At 31.1% G+C, this 17,372-nt stretch overlaps 3 protein-coding genes across 5 annotated transcripts; 1 reads left to right on the top strand and 2 right to left on the bottom strand.

The window, feature by feature from the left end:
- Positions 1-68: 68 nt before the first annotated feature.
- LOC110995810 (zinc finger protein 532) lies at positions 69-2,949 on the bottom strand. Of its 2 annotated transcripts, none has more exons than XM_022263154.2 (3): positions 2,822-2,949; positions 2,398-2,555; positions 69-2,315 (listed from the first exon to the last, which is right to left on the bottom strand). In XM_022263154.2, the coding sequence occupies exons 2-3, from the start codon at positions 2,529-2,531 to the stop codon at positions 554-556; spliced, it is 1,896 nt and encodes a 631-aa protein (XP_022118846.2). In that variant the 5' UTR covers positions 2,532-2,555; positions 2,822-2,949; the 3' UTR covers positions 69-553. The 2 variants fall into 2 exon arrangements, with proteins under 2 accessions (XP_022118846.2, XP_022118845.2); XM_022263153.2 differs by having other exon boundaries at positions 70-2,315; positions 2,398-2,559.
- Positions 2,950-4,108: 1,159 nt separating this feature from the next.
- Positions 4,109-5,669, bottom strand: LOC110995838 (cartilage-associated protein-like). The gene has a single exon (XM_022263196.2). The coding sequence runs from the start codon at positions 5,443-5,445 to the stop codon at positions 4,345-4,347; it is 1,101 nt and encodes a 366-aa protein (XP_022118888.1). The 5' UTR covers positions 5,446-5,669; the 3' UTR covers positions 4,109-4,344.
- Positions 5,670-6,806: 1,137 nt separating this feature from the next.
- LOC110995836 (cilia- and flagella-associated protein 161) lies at positions 6,807-15,130 on the top strand. Of its 2 annotated transcripts, XM_045628922.1 has the most exons (12): positions 6,807-6,918; positions 7,170-7,259; positions 7,324-7,396; positions 7,944-8,100; positions 8,607-8,691; positions 8,945-9,103; positions 9,599-9,688; positions 11,727-11,889; positions 12,884-13,128; positions 13,746-13,904; positions 14,498-14,587; positions 15,006-15,130. In XM_045628922.1, exons 1-12 carry the CDS (start codon positions 6,859-6,861, stop codon positions 15,096-15,098), a joined length of 1,464 nt encoding a protein of 487 aa, XP_045484878.1. In that variant the 5' UTR covers positions 6,807-6,858; the 3' UTR covers positions 15,099-15,130. The 2 variants fall into 2 exon arrangements, with proteins under 2 accessions (XP_045484878.1, XP_022118883.1); XM_022263191.2 differs by lacking the exons at positions 11,727-11,889; positions 12,884-13,128; positions 13,746-13,904; positions 14,498-14,587; positions 15,006-15,130 and adding an exon at positions 10,447-10,579.
- The last annotated feature ends 2,242 nt before the right edge of the window (positions 15,131-17,372 follow it).

The raw sequence follows: 17,372 nt of genomic DNA, 5'->3' as shown, positions 1-17,372 counted from the left end.
ACTATTTTTATATACATATTATTAATTTTTCACAGTATAATATTTCAGAAATTTAAAAAGTTGGAATGGTTTAGAAGAGTTAACATAATTTTCATTTAAAATCATCCATTATTCCATTTTGAATATACTAATATAATGAATCTAAGGATGTTAGCTTGGTTTAGGGAGAAACTACTTGTTTAAATCGAAGTGCTTACTGTGAAGTATAATCCATTTAACAAGGAAAACTACATAGCATTACATCTCAATATTGTGTAACACAGGTTGTATAAAACATTTAAAATAATCTGAGGCAAAAAAAATGATTATACATGATATAAAACACAACCATACAAGAAATGAGTTACATAAATTATATCATTACAGATTTATATAAGAGAAGAAAGAATGGAGCAGCAACAGTAATCAAAAACGAAATTGTCCTGTAACATTCAAAGCAACAGTGAAAACATTGCAATTTAAAAATTATATGAAGATATCAATGTAGTGAAGTAATGTGAGGGACATGAACCTGAAGTAGGTAATAAAAAGTTCCTTATCCAACAATATTATCTTATTCTTTTTGTGGGCTCTTAGATTTTTGTGTGTTTTTAATTAAGAAAGCCATACCATGAACTCTATAATGTTTTTCCAAACTGTTTGAATCTATAAATATATCCCTACAGACATTGCACTGATTTTCTTCAAGTGGCAAATTTTCCTCTGGTTGGGTTTTCATTGTTTTCTCAAAAGCTGTTTTATTGAAGCAATCTTTATTTTTAACATAATATTCTACATCTGGTATATTGTGTTCCAATAGTAAATGTTTGGAAAATGATGGTTTAACTGCTAAACAATTACCACATTCCATACATTGGTAAGCCATATCAGGATCCCTGTGAGTTTTTATATGGGATTCATATGAGATTATATCTTCAGTATTATAGTTGCACTTTGAACAGTTGTGGGATTTTTTAACTATTTCTTTTGTAGAATTATTAATGTTGATTTTATCATATAGTGGTTTAATTGTACTTGGTCTTTTTTTCTGTTTAAAATGTTTGGTAATTTTTTTTGTTGATGCATTATGTGACCTGTTTGCAAATTTCTGAAAACTCTTTGAGCTTAATTTATTTACAACCAATTTTAAGTCTAAACATTTGATACTTTTGTGAAATTGGTTAAAATGCTTTTTAACATCTTCCCAATTTTCATTTACTTCAATATTGCATACATGGCACTTTATATTACTATTATTATTTTTGTTAAGCTGATTATTGTATGTTTCCATGAATATAGCTTCTGAGTTGCCATTAAGTATGCAATTAAAACATTTCTTGAATCTTTCATGGCTCTGTTGCCAGTACCATAATGTTTTGTGACAAGAATCACAATCTTCATATTTAACAGCCTTTATAACATTTATTAATATTTTATTGGTGGTATATGACCAATGTTTAGATATATGATGCTTGAGAAAATCATAAACATTAGACAAAGTTAAACCACAACTCCAGCAGGGGAATATTTGACTATCATGATTTTTTTGTGTCACCTGGACGTGCTTATTAAGATGCCTATGAATTTGACTTGAACTTAGAAAATTTCCAGGACACTGCTGACATTCAAAATATGTTGGATACTTAGTTTTATTACAGCACCTCATTACATGTTTCACAACAGCATTTTCACTGTAACCAGCTAGATAACAATTAGGACATTTATATATTTTGTTTAAATGGCAAGATTTCAAATGCATAAGAAAATTATTTGGATGAATTGCTGGACAAGTACCATTTATGCATTTTATTCTTGATGTTACTCTCATCATTTTAAAACCATCACAATCATGATTATATGGATACATACAGGTACTTAGGCTAAGGTATGCACCACATTCTGAACAAATGAATGGAGGAGTTTTTAAATGTATTCGTAGATGGGCAATAAGTGCACATGATGATGGTAATGTGAATAAACACACAGGACATGTCAGCATTCTTGTTGTTTGCATGTAATGTAAAGCTCTGTCTTTTTCAAGAATTCCAGTGACAGCTATGTCATTCTTACATTCAAAACATGGGTATTTATTTATTTGGGTATCATTTTCTTGGTTGTGTTGAGAAGTTTGTACCATTGATGTTATTAATGGTAATGGCTCCACCTTTATATCATTTATGTTTATTGTTGCAGTTTTAGTCACATGAGAGCGTATATGTGTTAAAAACTGGCACCTATTAAAGAATTCATTTAGACATCCACAATACCTGCATAAGTATTTGATCATGAAAGATTTTCTGTTTATATGTTCTGCTAGGCTAGACTCAAACAAAAATCTGAAAAAAAAAATTTATAGCTTAAATAATGTATTAATTTGTAAATTTCTTGTGTACTTGTAATTTTATTTTTTATTCTCACCTGTCTCCACAATCAATACAGGAGTAAACTTTGTAACCATTAGTGGGTATAGGTATTTTATAATTAGGCATTGCCTTTGTAAACAGGATATTCTGAATACTAATTTTTTCATACATAATTATATCAGAGTCCATCTTCAGAGATTCAACAGTATACTTACTTCTGCAAAATAATTATCTAATATTTATTACATATATTAGGTAGGTGGTTGGTTTAATTTACTATTAATTATTTAGTATTAAGTCATGTTTAACTGTCAAAGAATAATAATGAACCTTATATCAACTTAACAATTGAGCAGAGAGAAATACTATAAAATAGTTATAGGGTAAGTGTTCATGATTTTAGAAGAGTTGCTACCTTGATAAAATTAATTTTCTGCATTAAAATTTATTTATTATAAATATTTATTGTATATTCGTACCTGCGAGTTCTTTTTATATTTTTCTATAAATTGTAATTCTAGTTCAATAGGTAATCATGATTATAAGACGTTTCATTTTCTCTTTAGGTCGTCCACAATTTTTGACGGAAAAATTAAAGAACCCTGTGTTACCATTATCAAAAAATGTGTTAAGTATTGCCACATTTTCTATATTTTTTAGTTTTCGTATTGCCATGTTACATACAATATCTACAGTTAACAATGGTTTTAAATAAACAAATATAATTATATTTTAAGTATTATCCAACAAATTTAGCTATACTAATTTCTACGATAATATTTTATAAACTCTTGAAAAAAGAAATGACAGACGATTGACGTATTTGTCTATGAATACTGTTAATTGTTATTATGAGTTCGGTTTGATTTTTTTTAATTTCTCATCAAGTTTGTTTAGAAGTAATTCCATGTTTTTATCCATGACTGGGGAAATTTCGTTTCTTGTGTGGTATCACTGGTTTCTCTCCGTATTACCGTACTCCGTAACTAAGAGCGCCATGGAAGCTTTAGACGAGAAAATGAAAACTATCATGGAGGAAAATACTAAACTAAAGGACAAAATTTCAGAACTTGTCTTGTATTTTTTTGGAATCAATGAAGTTCTCAAAGTTTTTACCATATATTCGATTCTACAGAACTCTTAAAGTCTTTATTTACAAATTACTAAATATTCTTTTAGAATAGAGAATTTTGTATATGAATTTCTGGCCACATACACGCTCTCCGTATTTTGTCAGAAATATAGACAAGAAGAAAGAAGACAATAGACAAGAAAATTTTATAATAAGAAGTAAAAATTAATTATATAACTATCTATCTAACACCTAGCGCCTTAATACGATTTATTATTGAAAAAAAAATACAATTATAAAAGAGACTACAGAGTCGGGTCGACTTGCACAGCATTCAATATTCATACACTTGTCAGTTTATTTTTACTTCCGAATACGGATAAATAAAAAAGTTGTTAGGTTCTTTAGTTTGAATCTGCACAATATTCAATATTGTAATTATAGATAGTAAACTAACTAAAGCTTTCATTTAAATCAGTTATTTCTGTGGAAAATTGTATACAAATCCGTACGAATTTGATAATCGGATCGACTAGTAATTAGTATTTCTTTGGTGTAGTTTTAAGTTTTAACCTTAATAGTCACATTCTACATTAATTTAATAGTTTTATTACTTGTAGATTATATGTCAGGTTAGGTAGTTTAAATATTATATATATTGTTATATATCGATAAAATGACGGCACCATAGATATTATTTTATTAGATTTATTGTTTAATACCCCATCCAAAATGGGTAATACAAATACATATATATAATAACAACATGATACAAAAATATTACTAGGATTTCGATTATTTTTACCAGTTGATAGAGAGTAGTTATATAAAAGCAATTCCACCTTATTATCATTACTTAAGTTTAATAATAGGTATGTGTATTTGAGTAACACCCTGGTTTCATAATATTGTAGTCGTTTTTATATATTATTATACCTTATTAGTAGTTTCAACGTCATTACTATGATTCTCTTGACGAAAAAACGTGATTAACTGCTTTTCATATGTGTCTCTTTTTAAATAATGAACTACATCTGATCTGACAACAAAGGCACTTTCATTAATTAATGTGCTGTAAATTTTCTTATTTTCCAACATATCTTCATCATTTGGCAACAGAAGTAAATAGGTGGCTACTGCTTTCCCCATATCGTCCAGCCTGTCTAAATTGTAATACGATATCTGTATATAATTTAATAGGTCGGCAATAAATTCAACACCAGAATTGTAAAGCGGTTTCAGTTCATCTTGGCAGGTTTGCTTACAAATTAGAAGTGACGCCATGTAATTTGATATTGTAATTGTTATTTCCGGTGACCACTCTTGTTCGGGCTGGCGCTCACATTCCATTCGACAGTTGTTTTCCCAAGACAGATAATCATTTAATGCTTCTTCCATATTGGCAATTGTTTCACCCCATTTCTTGGCGTGATATGATTTAAGACCCAGTCTGTAAAGTATTTGATAGTCATCACTTTCAAGGTCAACCACCTCGTTTATGTCAACTTCAGGCTGCTCCAAATAATAGTCTAAGTTTTTCTTCATTTTTGGATCGTCTGGATTAGTAACTAAAAATGTATAAGAAGCTGATGCTGCTTTTGACATAGCATACATTTGGAAGTAACATAGGTGCAAATATTCATATGGTTTTCTAGTCTGCATATTAAAAATTGTTGAATCTGATACATTATTATACATACGTACATCTTCAAAAGCGTGATTATTGCAGTTTATCAAACACTGTCTTGCGTTGAAATACAATTCATATATTTTAAGATCTTCAATATTATCTTGGATTCTTGTAAACTGTGCATCATGCTTGCATTTAAGTCTGCAGTTGATTAAAATCCTTTTATAAACTTTATATAAATGTAGTGATTCTTCTAATTGCACAATACATTCAGACCATCTTTCATTTGAATAGGCTTCCACCCCTTTTTTGTACACTAGATCTAAAGATGAAAATTTTAAAGACTCAACTTGTACAGATGAAGCAATTAAAAGTATTATCGCGACTCTTGACCTCAACATTTTAAACTTGTGATTGGCACTAAAATTTATGAAAACAGGATATTTAATTGTAACACCGAGTAAGCACTGTTTTAGAATTTAAACATTTAATAATACTTTGGATATCGAGACGTTACACCATAAAATAACTATTTCTGTTGCTTCAATTGAAAAATGTGAGCGCTGTACGCTTGTTCCAGTTTCGAGATCGAATATCAACTAGCAGTATAATTATTATTATTCCCTACGCTCCAGTTTTATCGCACACACGGCATCTGTGCCACGACCCGACAACATCCCATCAAGTAATGTTTAACCTATATCAAAAATCTAAATTTCTAAGAGTAGATACATACAGAGGAGAGTGGATTTTTCAAAATATATGTAATATTAGGATATCAAACATATAAGCCTTCGTTGTGGAATACTTCGTCTACTAATAAAAAATCCATCCACATTTAAATCTGTTGCGTAATTTAATAGATCTTGGCTAGACATAGACACGGGGGCTACTTCGCTTTATTCTTTAAAAAGATACACATACATATTTTGTTAATTTATTGAAAATATTTGTGTTGCAATTTTGGCCTGCATTAAATCATACGGCGCTAAATTACAAAAATCGAAATACTCTTTTACTTAGTTAATCCATCATCATCAGACCGTGACAGTCGATCGATCTCCTAACTGCATCCCAATAACCAAACCCTACGAAGACAATCCATTTTTGGCGACGGATAGAATGCAATCTCTTCGCTCTTTACACTCATATTTGATAATCAATATAAACCAAATAAAGTAAATAAAACCGTACAAATAATATTAAAATATACATGTCTATGTTTAAAACATATCAAATAGCTTTTGAAATTATTTTAAAAACCGGTGTAAGTTAAAATCTTAAGATAGGATATTGGCACAGTTGAACTGTCATTTTCATACAAAGGTCTATTCAAGTACACCGATCCGACCTACCATGGATAGCTTGTATCGTCAGATGGTAATTATGATCCGTTGATTGGTAATTGGCACACTTTTATCAATATTCGGATTAAGATATCTATCTCAGATGGTCAAAAATGTATTGAGACAGGTTACTGGGTTTTGGCGTTAAAGCAGAGGGAAACACGGGGAAACTTGTTTTCAGGATGACCGATAAAAAAATTAATAAACTTTACTCCCAAGCAAAATTGATGATTAAAAATTGTCATAGTAATCTCTTCGCATCTTATATTTTTTAACACTTTAAACCCAAAGTGTTATAGGTTTATATATAAATCTTATAATCTTTTTGTTTGTAAATGTCTATATTATCACGTCTGACATGATCAAGCTGTCAGTGAATAAAGGACCAAAAACTTGTCAGACATTAGTCACTAAACAATTATTTTATTTTACTATATATCAATTTAATACCATATATATTTATGGAAAATGGCGTATAATAACATGGTTCTCGTTGGTAATTGGAGCGAAGAAAGATTAAAGAACGAAGTAAGTATTCCCTAAGGCGGTAAATCCTGAAGAACTACCGCCTCGCGAGATTTATTTGGTCAATAGGTACTTCATTATTTCAATTTAACCATGAAGTCCTAAAACTAATGATATTTTACATAAATAAGGTAGAATTCCTGTATTCAGTTTAACAAAAATGTTGTGAAAAAGTACAACATAAAATTTTCTTCATTTTTGTTATTATATCGCTGCATTTTGTAACAGTTTATTAGAAAAAAAAATTTTCCCAGTATGACTTCAAGATTTTTTTGCGTAAAAGGGAAAGAAAAGAGCTATTGTTGCAAAGGTCAAGGACATTGTTTAGTAATTTACTAAAAGAGGTAAGTGTAATCTTACTATATTTTTAACGTCAAAGATCTCTAATTGGCATGCATATTATTACAGAGACCACTGGCTATTAGTGGAACATTTGCTCTCTTTGGGTATAATGTTCAGTTGGTTGCCTCTGATATGCCAGGTACGTATTAACATACTCCTTCAGTTTTAGAATAAGAGTCGGTTAAAAATAAATACCTAGCCCTGCTAAGCCGAGAATGGCCAAACGGTATTTTCAATTCCTAAATGTGATTATAGCACACAATATTATAGACATTGATTTTATATTTCATTAATAAAAAAAATTATGAAAACAATAGTTTATCAACTTATTTTCTGACTTTGACTGATGAAAATTCAAAGTTAACTGTTTCTAGGTAAACATAGTTATCGTCGATTTAAGAAATAAATTAATACATATTTACATAAACATGTAATTGTACAACTTTTTTTACAATTATCCTATAATTTATCCTGATAAATTCATTCAATTATGCTTCACTCAAATTATACGAGACAAAGAAAGTAGCTTGCTGGTACTCTTACTACTTATTAGCACTGTAATTTTTCACTCTAAAACGACTCTTTGATAAATTGAAACCAAAGTAAAAAGGAAATTAATCATCATTACATTACATGAAAACATTCAATTTGTAATTTCTATACCAAATAATGTGCGTACATCACAGCTAAAACATGTGGTGGTAAACCTCAATATGGCCTGGCGCTTTCTAGTCTTGTGAAGGAGAGGCAGGTTGACTTTATGCAAAATATTAATGACGGCTGTCTCATGACCCTATCGGCCATCACGACGCCTTGTTGCAGAAACACCTTTGTCATCTTAAGGTAACGTTTTACTGAGTAAAACTTGCGCACAATAGGTCCGGAATTCGCCCACGTTATCAAGTATGAACAGAATAGGGCATTAGTAAGGACGTATTTCTGTATTGATTATTTTCTTTGAGCCGGGTAAGTTGCTTCTTCTTTGCCTGTTAAAGGCGACGATTTTTAAATGACCGTAAGTTTTATCTACCGTACCGTTAAATCCTCATAGGCTTTGAGCATCATTTCATACTTACAAATTGATTTAGTACATCAACAGCGATATCTTTAAAAAATGACAATTAGTGTTTCTATATTGTCATCTTTAAAATTGGGACAAAATGGGCAATCTTGGTTCAAGAGCTCTCAATAATTGAAAAAGGAATTTACCGGTAAACTATATTACCTATCTATAACTGGGTTTCTAAGGAAATTCAGTTTTGGCTAAGACTATGTTTGTTTTTTTTATTGTACACATAGGCTAATTATAACATTGTTAAGGAACCAGTATTTTGAAACTTAATCCACAGTGTAAAGGATGAAAGCTTGCGAGGAGATAAGATAAATTATGGCGATGAATTTCTTTTAAGAGCTGAAAATTATGGCGAACCCGAGGTAAAGAACTACTAAATTTGTTGCCTTACTTAATATTAAATAATTATCTAGAAGTTAAAGCACGTTTTAAAAGAACGGCAACGTAGGCGAGTCGAATTGCAGGAACGATGGGAGTCGCTAATATGTTCGATTTCAGAATCGATTAAAGAATATCTACAACAAAATGAAACAGACATTCACATAGGAATAAGGCATAAAATCAACAAAATAATTATATAACTATATTGTATTGAACTTAATTTTGTTTATCAAGGCAGCCCCGTTATATGTTCGTTACACAACGGAGGCAGTGCCCGGGCCGGCAGATAGGATGCCAATTCGACTGAGTTCTACAAAGGATTCCAATTGTCGATGGACTACGATGCCATTGCTAGCAAAAGACCGACTAGAAGGGCTTGGCAGTCCCATTAAGGTGCTTTGTCTAACGAATTACAACTCCACCCAATATACACAAAGATTTTACTTCGTACTTTAGATGAAATGAAACGGCGTATTTCTAATGAAGCGTACATCATTTTTTGTTGATTAAGACTAGATATAAATTTAATTTTTATATACACATCTCTTTTAGGACTAAACTAGCCGATTTACAATTATAAGAATATTAGCTAAACATTTTGGTACGTTTCTCGATTATTCGAATGTTCTTCGTAAATACAGCCTTGATTCGACGTAGACATAATCGCAAATAATATTGTTGATATAAATTTGTATTGCAATGTCTTCTTTAATAGTTCGTTAAAACTGATTTGATTTATGAGGTTATCTTCTATGATAAAAAAGTGGTTGAAATGCATAACAAAAGTGTATATCTGCGACATACTATGGTAACTTAGTTGAATAAGAATACATAATATTTAAAGTAACCAAGATAAAATAAATATTGGGATAGTTAATCAATTTTCAGACTGGAGCAAAACTCATAGTGAAGAATTGTGTGGCTGACAAAAGTTTGTGTGTGATGAATCAGAATTGGATGCAAACCTTTTTCGGTCCGGTAAGTCGAGAAACTTCATAAGTAATCAGTTTTGTACAAGTATAACAGTAAAAGTTATGTGATTGAGGAAAATAAACTTAGCCAACTGATTTGGTAAGTAAAGATCGCGGTGATGTAAAAATACTTTGTTTTAAGGCTCTCTTGACGTTTATATCAATAAAAGCAATAAGAAATAGCTAAATGTATGTGTATGTTACAATGGTAGCAAGATTTTGCTTGACATATTTTATAGTAGTGAATAATAATGTCAATTTAAGTTTAAATATAATTTTAAAAGCGTTAATAATTCCAACATTCTTTTTTTTTATAAAACAGGGAGCAAACGGGCAGGAGGCTCAACTGATGTTAAGTGATACCGCCGCCCATGGACACTCTCAATGCCAGAGGGCTCGCGAGTCGCGCCGGCCTTTTAGAATTGGTACGCTCTTTTCTTGAAGGATTCGTGTTCGTGATTCAGTGATTCGTAAATCTGAAATATAATTTAATATTTTAAAACTCTGTGTGCTTTATAATATGTGTCAAGTTGAAACCAAGGAGGGTAGACACTTAATTTTTTTGCATTTTATAATGGAACTCGTATTTGACTAATCATGAAGTCGCGCGTTCCATAGTCATAATATCCTAAACGATTAGGAATTATTACATAAAGCATTAATATTGAGAGTTTAAGATAATGTTAATAAACTTAGCGAACATCCTTATCTGAATATAACTTTATCACTTTGTTTGATGAAATTGATTCATAATTAAATAAACAGGAGTGTGGTGTTACATGTCGTGATTATATTAATATTCACAAAATGTACACGGCGGAGAATATATTCACTCTAGTTAGCGATGTCGAGACCAAAACTAAGGATTGAGGAGTTCATTACATGATATGTTTGTGCGAAATTAGCAGTGTATGTAAATGTTAAAATTTTAAATAAATGATTTGTTACCGTTGAATTTTATTCTATCAAATATATACGAATATAATGATGTTGTATAGCCAATATGTATGGCTTATAAATTAAACAAAGACATTGATATTTTGTATGGAGATGGATAAATACTATTAAAGTGTAAAAACATACCAGAAATTTTATATATACAAAATATTTTATCTGAATATAAAATAAGTTGGTTTTGATACATTAAGATTACTTCGTCTTGTATACTGAATACTTAAGGGACCCTTCTACTAAGAGCTTTTTATAAAGGCTACGAAATATATTCCCTTGGGTTTATATTTTTAAATAAATCTAAAAAGGTTCTAGATCTGGATTATTTGACCAGTAGTTTCTAGTGTATAGCTTTGCCCAGATTCACTAAACTGCGTGTGAAATCCCAGTATATCTCAAGTATCTTGTTATTTCGAAGAAAATCGAACCCAACTAGCCGGGACCTGACGTAGGTATAGCTGTAATGGTTTTCCTTACATCCCAGCGTTATAGGTATGTTACATGGAAAGCTTTATTGTTTAATCTGGTTCATTTATATAACATAAGCTAAACTGGTAGGAGGCTCGTCTGATATTATATGATACCGCCAACCATGGATACTCACATTACCAGAAGGCTCGCAAATGCGTTGCCGGCATATTACGAATTGGAACGCTCTTTTTAATTTTCATATTTAATCCAGTATTCTAAATGGTGGTTTATTTTGGTTTGAAACTAGTTAATTAGATATTCGAGTATCCAGGCTGAATTCTAACATTATTTTATTTATTATTTGGTGTTGGAATTATGTATTTGTCAAACTTGACAAATTGAAATCAAAATGACAATTTTGATGGAAAATATTTATTTAAGTAATCATTGCCCTTCAACGGTCAACTTTGCTATAATTTTAATTTACACCACATAGCCATCTTTCATATCAAATAATGTCGAAACATGAAGAAGATAAAGGAATTGTATATTGCAACAGAGTACGTCTTGGTAATTGGTATGAAGCATCGAAGTTGGAAGAGGTTTGTAAAAGTAGATTCAGTTACAATGTGCTTTGAAAATTTTATACAATGTAGCTTATATTTCCATACATTTCTTCGCAGTATAAACTGAATAAGTTTCTTGAGCAAATGAAATCGGGTAATTTAATGTTGGCTCGATTCCGTAAAATGACTGAAAACCTTAACAAACCAACTGTATTGACTCAGTCGTCAGGAAGTATCGAATTTGGTGCGAAAATAGCCCTCCTCGCTCCCCATGTGCCAGGTTAGCAATAAAATAAGAATGACGTTTTGCGAATGTTAGAAGGGCAAAGGGTTCGCTTAAATAAGCATAAATTTTCGACTTACATTTACGTTGTGGAATACGCTTTATATTATTTAATTTGTTAAAGTATTGGTATTGGACATGGAGCGTTCAAGTATTACGTAACGAATTCGAGGGGGGGGGGGGATTTGGGATAAAACGTTACGATGCGGGGTGGGGATTGAATTATGCGTTATTGTTAATATTTCGACTTTCCGATACTTTACACCACATACATGGCAACTCTAAGGAGTTATAAGTAGGGTGGTAACGAATCGTTTTACTATTTTGTACAGAAGAACGTTAGCGAACGTAGCTTGACATGGAGGGGATCAAGAATCTTCAAAAATTGCGTGACGTAATACTTAAACGCTCCCACAGATGTTATTAATGAAATGTATATTACTCCGGTAAACTATACTTCCTTCTACACGTGTGATAAGTACATCATTATATATTTATTTCATATATGTTTATTAGTAATCTTACAACAATTTTCAAATCATGATTATTTTATCAAAATAAACAAAATATTTGATACAGAAAACATAGGTACATAAGTAGAAAAAAAAAGTTTTTTTTCAATCATCAATTAATCCTTAAACAAACAACAATTATTAGAGTAATACTTAATATTTAAAAAAAATGTTAGTGCTAAGCAATCAAGGCAAGGTCTACACGCTTCTATAAATATTTCCTCACAACTTTTTTGTTAGGTGGAATTTATCAGCATCTTCATAATTAGTGTCATAGTGTAAGCTAAAAACATGGAATAATTGCGAATATCTTGTCGAACATTTAGAATAGTATTATTATAATTTAGTATTTTCCTTGAGTTTTACTTTTAAAGTCCATAAAATATTCAATCACGCAGACGCAATAAGTGTACCTCAATTGCTTATACATATTTAATTCTTTCTTCTGTAACTTTTCACCAAGGATTGCACCTGTTCAGCTTCAGATCCTCCCGCTGAAGATAAAAAAGGTTTATTATTAGGCGGGCGTATATCATCCAACGAAATCAATTATTCACAAGACTTAGAAGATGGATGCGCGGTGGTTGGCTTGTCAGAACTTGAGCCAATGGAACGAAATACCTTTATTATAATGAGCGCAGATTATTGTAATAGAGAAGGTGAACCACTGAAGTATAATCAAGAATTTCTCCTCGCAATTAACTCTTCTGTTGAAAAGAAAAAGGTAATAAAAAAACAATAGTAGTTTAATATGCGTATTCTAGTTTTTAATTTGATAGGATAGAAATCTAAAAAATATGTAAAATAGTAATAAATGAGTAGAAAATGTTTTAGTAATTTCTGCGTATTTAGTAATATTGCGAAAAATGAAGGTTAGGAGTATTAGTAGTATCGAAGGACAATGCATGCATTTTGTTTTCTATATCGAAATCGAGTTATCATATATGTATCTAGGTAATAAATGTTTGAATAAATATTATTAATTAATCTTATTAGATAGTCTGTGTTTACTTCCAACTTGTTAGTTTTCCTAACAGTTTACATGTTACTGAAACCTCCTAAACTTAAAGTAACTTAGTTATATAAGTTTATAGTGAATTAAGTATACCAAGAAACTGTAATACTTGTTTAATAAGTTACAATTTCTAATGTATTTAAAGAACTATCTATATTTAATCCATACTTACCGATACAACAACCTTAGTTAAACTATATACCTTAAAAAAAATTCCTAAATTTTTTGCTAAAGTTCGTACGTTTGTGTAGTCATAGTTTATTATTTTCGATACTAATATTGTCTGGAATATAAATTTATTAATACTCCCACTATTTGTTGTCCAGCCTTTGTACCTCAGATACGACCCTAACCCGATTCCAGGGTTGTGTGGTTTGTACCCTCTATATTTGAGCAAGCATTACGTATCGAACACTAGATGGCGCATCTTACCCGTTCAGAGTCCCTACATTACTCGCTTTGAACAAGAAGGAAAACCTGTTATGGTATGTAGTTATAATCTAGTATCACAGAAAACTACTCATTTCAACATTTCGTTGACGACGAAGGCAGCTGTGACTGACGTACGTCTGCCATTGTTTAGATCTAAGACATGTTACTTTCCTTCAATGTTTTTCTTTACGAAGAGCAAGTGTGTTACTGCGCACATATAAAAAAAATCTTACGAAATGGGCTATACATGTATAATCTGTGAATCTAATTAAACTTATGTTTTCTTCATATGATTTGTTTCAATTAAGGACAATTTCAGCATAGAAATACAGGAAAATATTAATTGCATATTTTGTCGTAAGTGAAAATATTTTTTGAATATATGGTTGTGATTCTAATACTTCCGACCACTTAAGCTTAGCACTAGCTGTTAAATAATTCATTAAAAATTAATAAACAATTTGCCAGAATTTATTTCTGATAAAACGCCAGTCATATTATTTAATTTACTGATCGTTCTTTGAGTTCTTTGTAAATTTCCTTAGGTGCTTATAAATATTTTACATTCCATTACCTTTAACATTATCCTGTCAGTAACGTTACTTTCAAATGTCTTCTATTTAATAATAACACATTCACATTTTAGGTTAATCAAGACATTATAGTAAATCACTGTGCCACAAATGTTAATTTGGGTTTGAATGTCGGATGTTGGGTGATGGGGTTTTATGGAAAGGTAATTAATTAGCAAATATATTGTAATATATTCTTATCCCATATTAACGTTTTTGTTTAGAACACGATTATTAATTATTACTAATATTATATGTATATCTAAATAACGGTGAGATAACGCTTGGACACTGAAAGTCGTTGTAGTTTCCGATTGGATCTTATAGTATTAGATTAGATATTTTAAGTAACCATTTTTGGGGGAAGGAAGGTGCTCCTTCTGCGACGGTAGGGGCCTAGACCGGTCTGGATTGGCCGGCCGCAAAGGGTCCAGTCGGTAAGGTCGAGAAAGTGGTTATCCTTAGCAGACGAAAGAATTTCGTTGACGCATTTCAGGATGTGGCGTTCGCAAAATGAACTAAGCTGAGTGTGGCAATCGAAAATGTTTACCATACCGCTGTGTTAAAGATTTGTGTTTTCAGGTTTGTACGCCAATTATGAAAACATGCTTGGATGTCTATGGGAAAGAGTTACCCAATAATATTTGGCAAATTTATATTCCTATCGCTAGCTAAATCTTGATTGTTTCTGTTTTATAACATTTAGTTTGGAACTCATTTTCGCAATAAATTTTTGAATCTTGAGCGTTCTTATCAATATTACAGACAATGGTAGACTAAGACTTGTTATTGTCTCATTTATTATACGCCACAATATCTAAAGATTCCCAACTTTTACGTTATCTTGGCGAATATGAATAAACCATGTGCTTCGTTATAAGATCTGAAAACATCATGAATCACAAATCAATTCCTTAGTCTAATGAGGAGTCTGAATACTTGTTTATATATAATAATCTTATAGAAAATAATTGATTTTAACCGATTACCTAAACTTTGGGATTTCTATTATGATCTTATAAGCGTTAAAACTTTAATTTTGGAAGTCGAACTTCCACTTATTTACCCTTAAGCAAAAGGGATAAGTAAAAAGTTAATGGAATAGTTTAAAAATGTTTTGTCATTTATTTGCGATGTGTAACATGAAAGTTTCTGTCTTTGGTGATATGAACGATTTTCAATGCTTTACCTACTGACCAACACAGTATGGTACTAAATGTTACTGTTTGGTTTCTAATTAAATTTTTCACCACTATTACAAAATTACAATTTACTAATTAAAATTATAAAAAGTGACGTTTTTGTTGTGATTCAAGTTGGCTTACTAAAAATTCAGTTTTACTTGAATTTAATAATAAGAGGTGTTGAAAAAATAGGTATTGCATTTCTGTTAGACGTTCAAGTAAGTGGCGTCTATTAATACTTCTCAAGCGTAAATGATTAATGAAGCTTATGATAAACATTTCTTTAATAAAAGATTCACTTTCGCATAGTCTGTTTCAATGAAATATTTAAAATACGTAAAATAATGGGGTAGCGGTCATTACGCTCGTTTGTGCATGAAATGTTTGTCAAGTTAATTATACTTTTTGTTTCTGTTAATTTGGCACCATTTCATGCGAAACCCAATTAAAATAAATACTGTTTTATTTATACAGCAGGGCTATCAGACGAATCAATAATTGTTTGTCGACAAGAATGCTTTTAACATGAGGGCACTGATTTGGAATATTGGTAAACATGACGAAACATTAAAAGCATTATATTTTGTGTTATTAATACAATTCTTTATATATTGATTATATTATTAGTTTAAACCAAAAAAGTATGATTTAATATTACGAATTTCTCTGTTAAAATCGATGGTTTGTATAAGTAATAATGGTGGCACTATTATCCAGATTTTAGTTGACATATTGTGAATAGTAATGAGAAATAAAGTTAAATAGGCCGTACTCTTTTGAAGTTCGAAGTACGTCGGTTCGAGCGCGCTCCACATTTTCCTTAATTGCAAATGTGTATAAAATCATTGAAGAATTAATACTCCGTAATGTTGGTACTTTTTAACGGGCTGAAAAAGACATAATTTTTTTCTAAAAGATTTGCGCATGGATTAAGTTTTATTAAAATTAAATACCAAGTAGTAAAATAGTATTTTATTCAATTCCGTCTCCGCTCTGAAAGTCTGTACAGAAGACTGAAAATTTAATTAGTCAACGAGCAATCCGACCTATTGCATCCTCGTGTCTTTGTACAAGTCATGAGGCAGATGCGTGCTATATAATATGTATAATATCTCTTCAAAGCTTATTAGGCTGCGATACCTTGCTTTGCCATTTAGTATTGATTCGAGTATGAGCAGGTATTTCCAGTAAATTGTTCTTGTAAAGGCAGCAAAATTTCGAAACTAATATCCTTTAAGAAGGTCGTGGGGTGTGCAGACTTGAAAGGATTCTAGGCACGTCCCGACTGGCTCTTGCGTGACTGTGCACTTGCAGCTATTTCACGTGTTTGCTCGTATTTATGTGCTTTGAGAGATTGTTCAGTAACTAGCCGTATTATACAACGATTACTTAATCTACAGTCCAGACGATTTTAACTTTTGTATTGTTGACTTTAACAATAGTAAATTGAGGTTTGTATTTTAGTGGGATTTAGTAGTATTTTATTGCTTGTTACTTCTAAAGCCTTTTGCGGGTTTAATTCTAAAAAGATGTAGAACCAAGAAAAAATTGTGATATTACGTATAAACTCGCTCATGATATTTTTTTTATAGCACAGAGGGCAATCGGGCAGGAGGCTAATCTGATGTTAAGTGATACCGCCGCCCATGGACACTCTTAATGCCAGAGGGCTCGCGAGTGCGTTGCCGGCCTTTTAAGAATTGGTACGCTCTTTTCTTGAAGGATATGATTTGATAATATCATCCAACTTTAACGATATTAACAA

Source organism: Pieris rapae, chromosome 1 (assembly GCF_905147795.1).
Source record: "Pieris rapae chromosome 1, ilPieRapa1.1, whole genome shotgun sequence".
Taxonomy (NCBI): Eukaryota; Metazoa; Arthropoda; class Insecta; order Lepidoptera; family Pieridae; genus Pieris; species Pieris rapae.
Note: the sequence above shows the minus strand (reverse complement) of the source record. Positions and strands in the feature narration are given on the sequence as shown.

What these genes read in the sequence shown, in the direction of transcription:
- LOC110995836 (XM_045628922.1), top strand. Translation starts at nt 6,859, where the DNA reads ATGGCGTATAATAACATGGTTCTCGTTGGTAATTGGAGCGAAGAAAGA. An exon ending in AAGAAAGATTAAAGAACGAA is followed by an intron (nt 6,919 to 7,169) that starts GTAAGTATTCCC and finishes AAATTTTCCCAG; the next exon opens with TATGACTTCAAGATTTTTTT. An exon ending in AAGAAGGAAAACCTGTTATG is followed by an intron (nt 13,905 to 14,497) that starts GTATGTAGTTAT and finishes TTCACATTTTAG; the next exon opens with GTTAATCAAGACATTATAGT.
- LOC110995810 (XM_022263154.2), bottom strand. Translation starts at nt 2,531, where the DNA reads ATGGACTCTGATATAATTATGTATGAAAAAATTAGTATTCAGAATATC. An exon ending in TGTATTGATTGTGGAGACAG is followed by an intron (nt 2,316 to 2,397) that starts GTGAGAATAAAA and finishes TTTTTTTTTCAG; the next exon opens with ATTTTTGTTTGAGTCTAGCC.
- LOC110995838 (XM_022263196.2), bottom strand. Translation starts at nt 5,445, where the DNA reads ATGTTGAGGTCAAGAGTCGCGATAATACTTTTAATTGCTTCATCTGTA.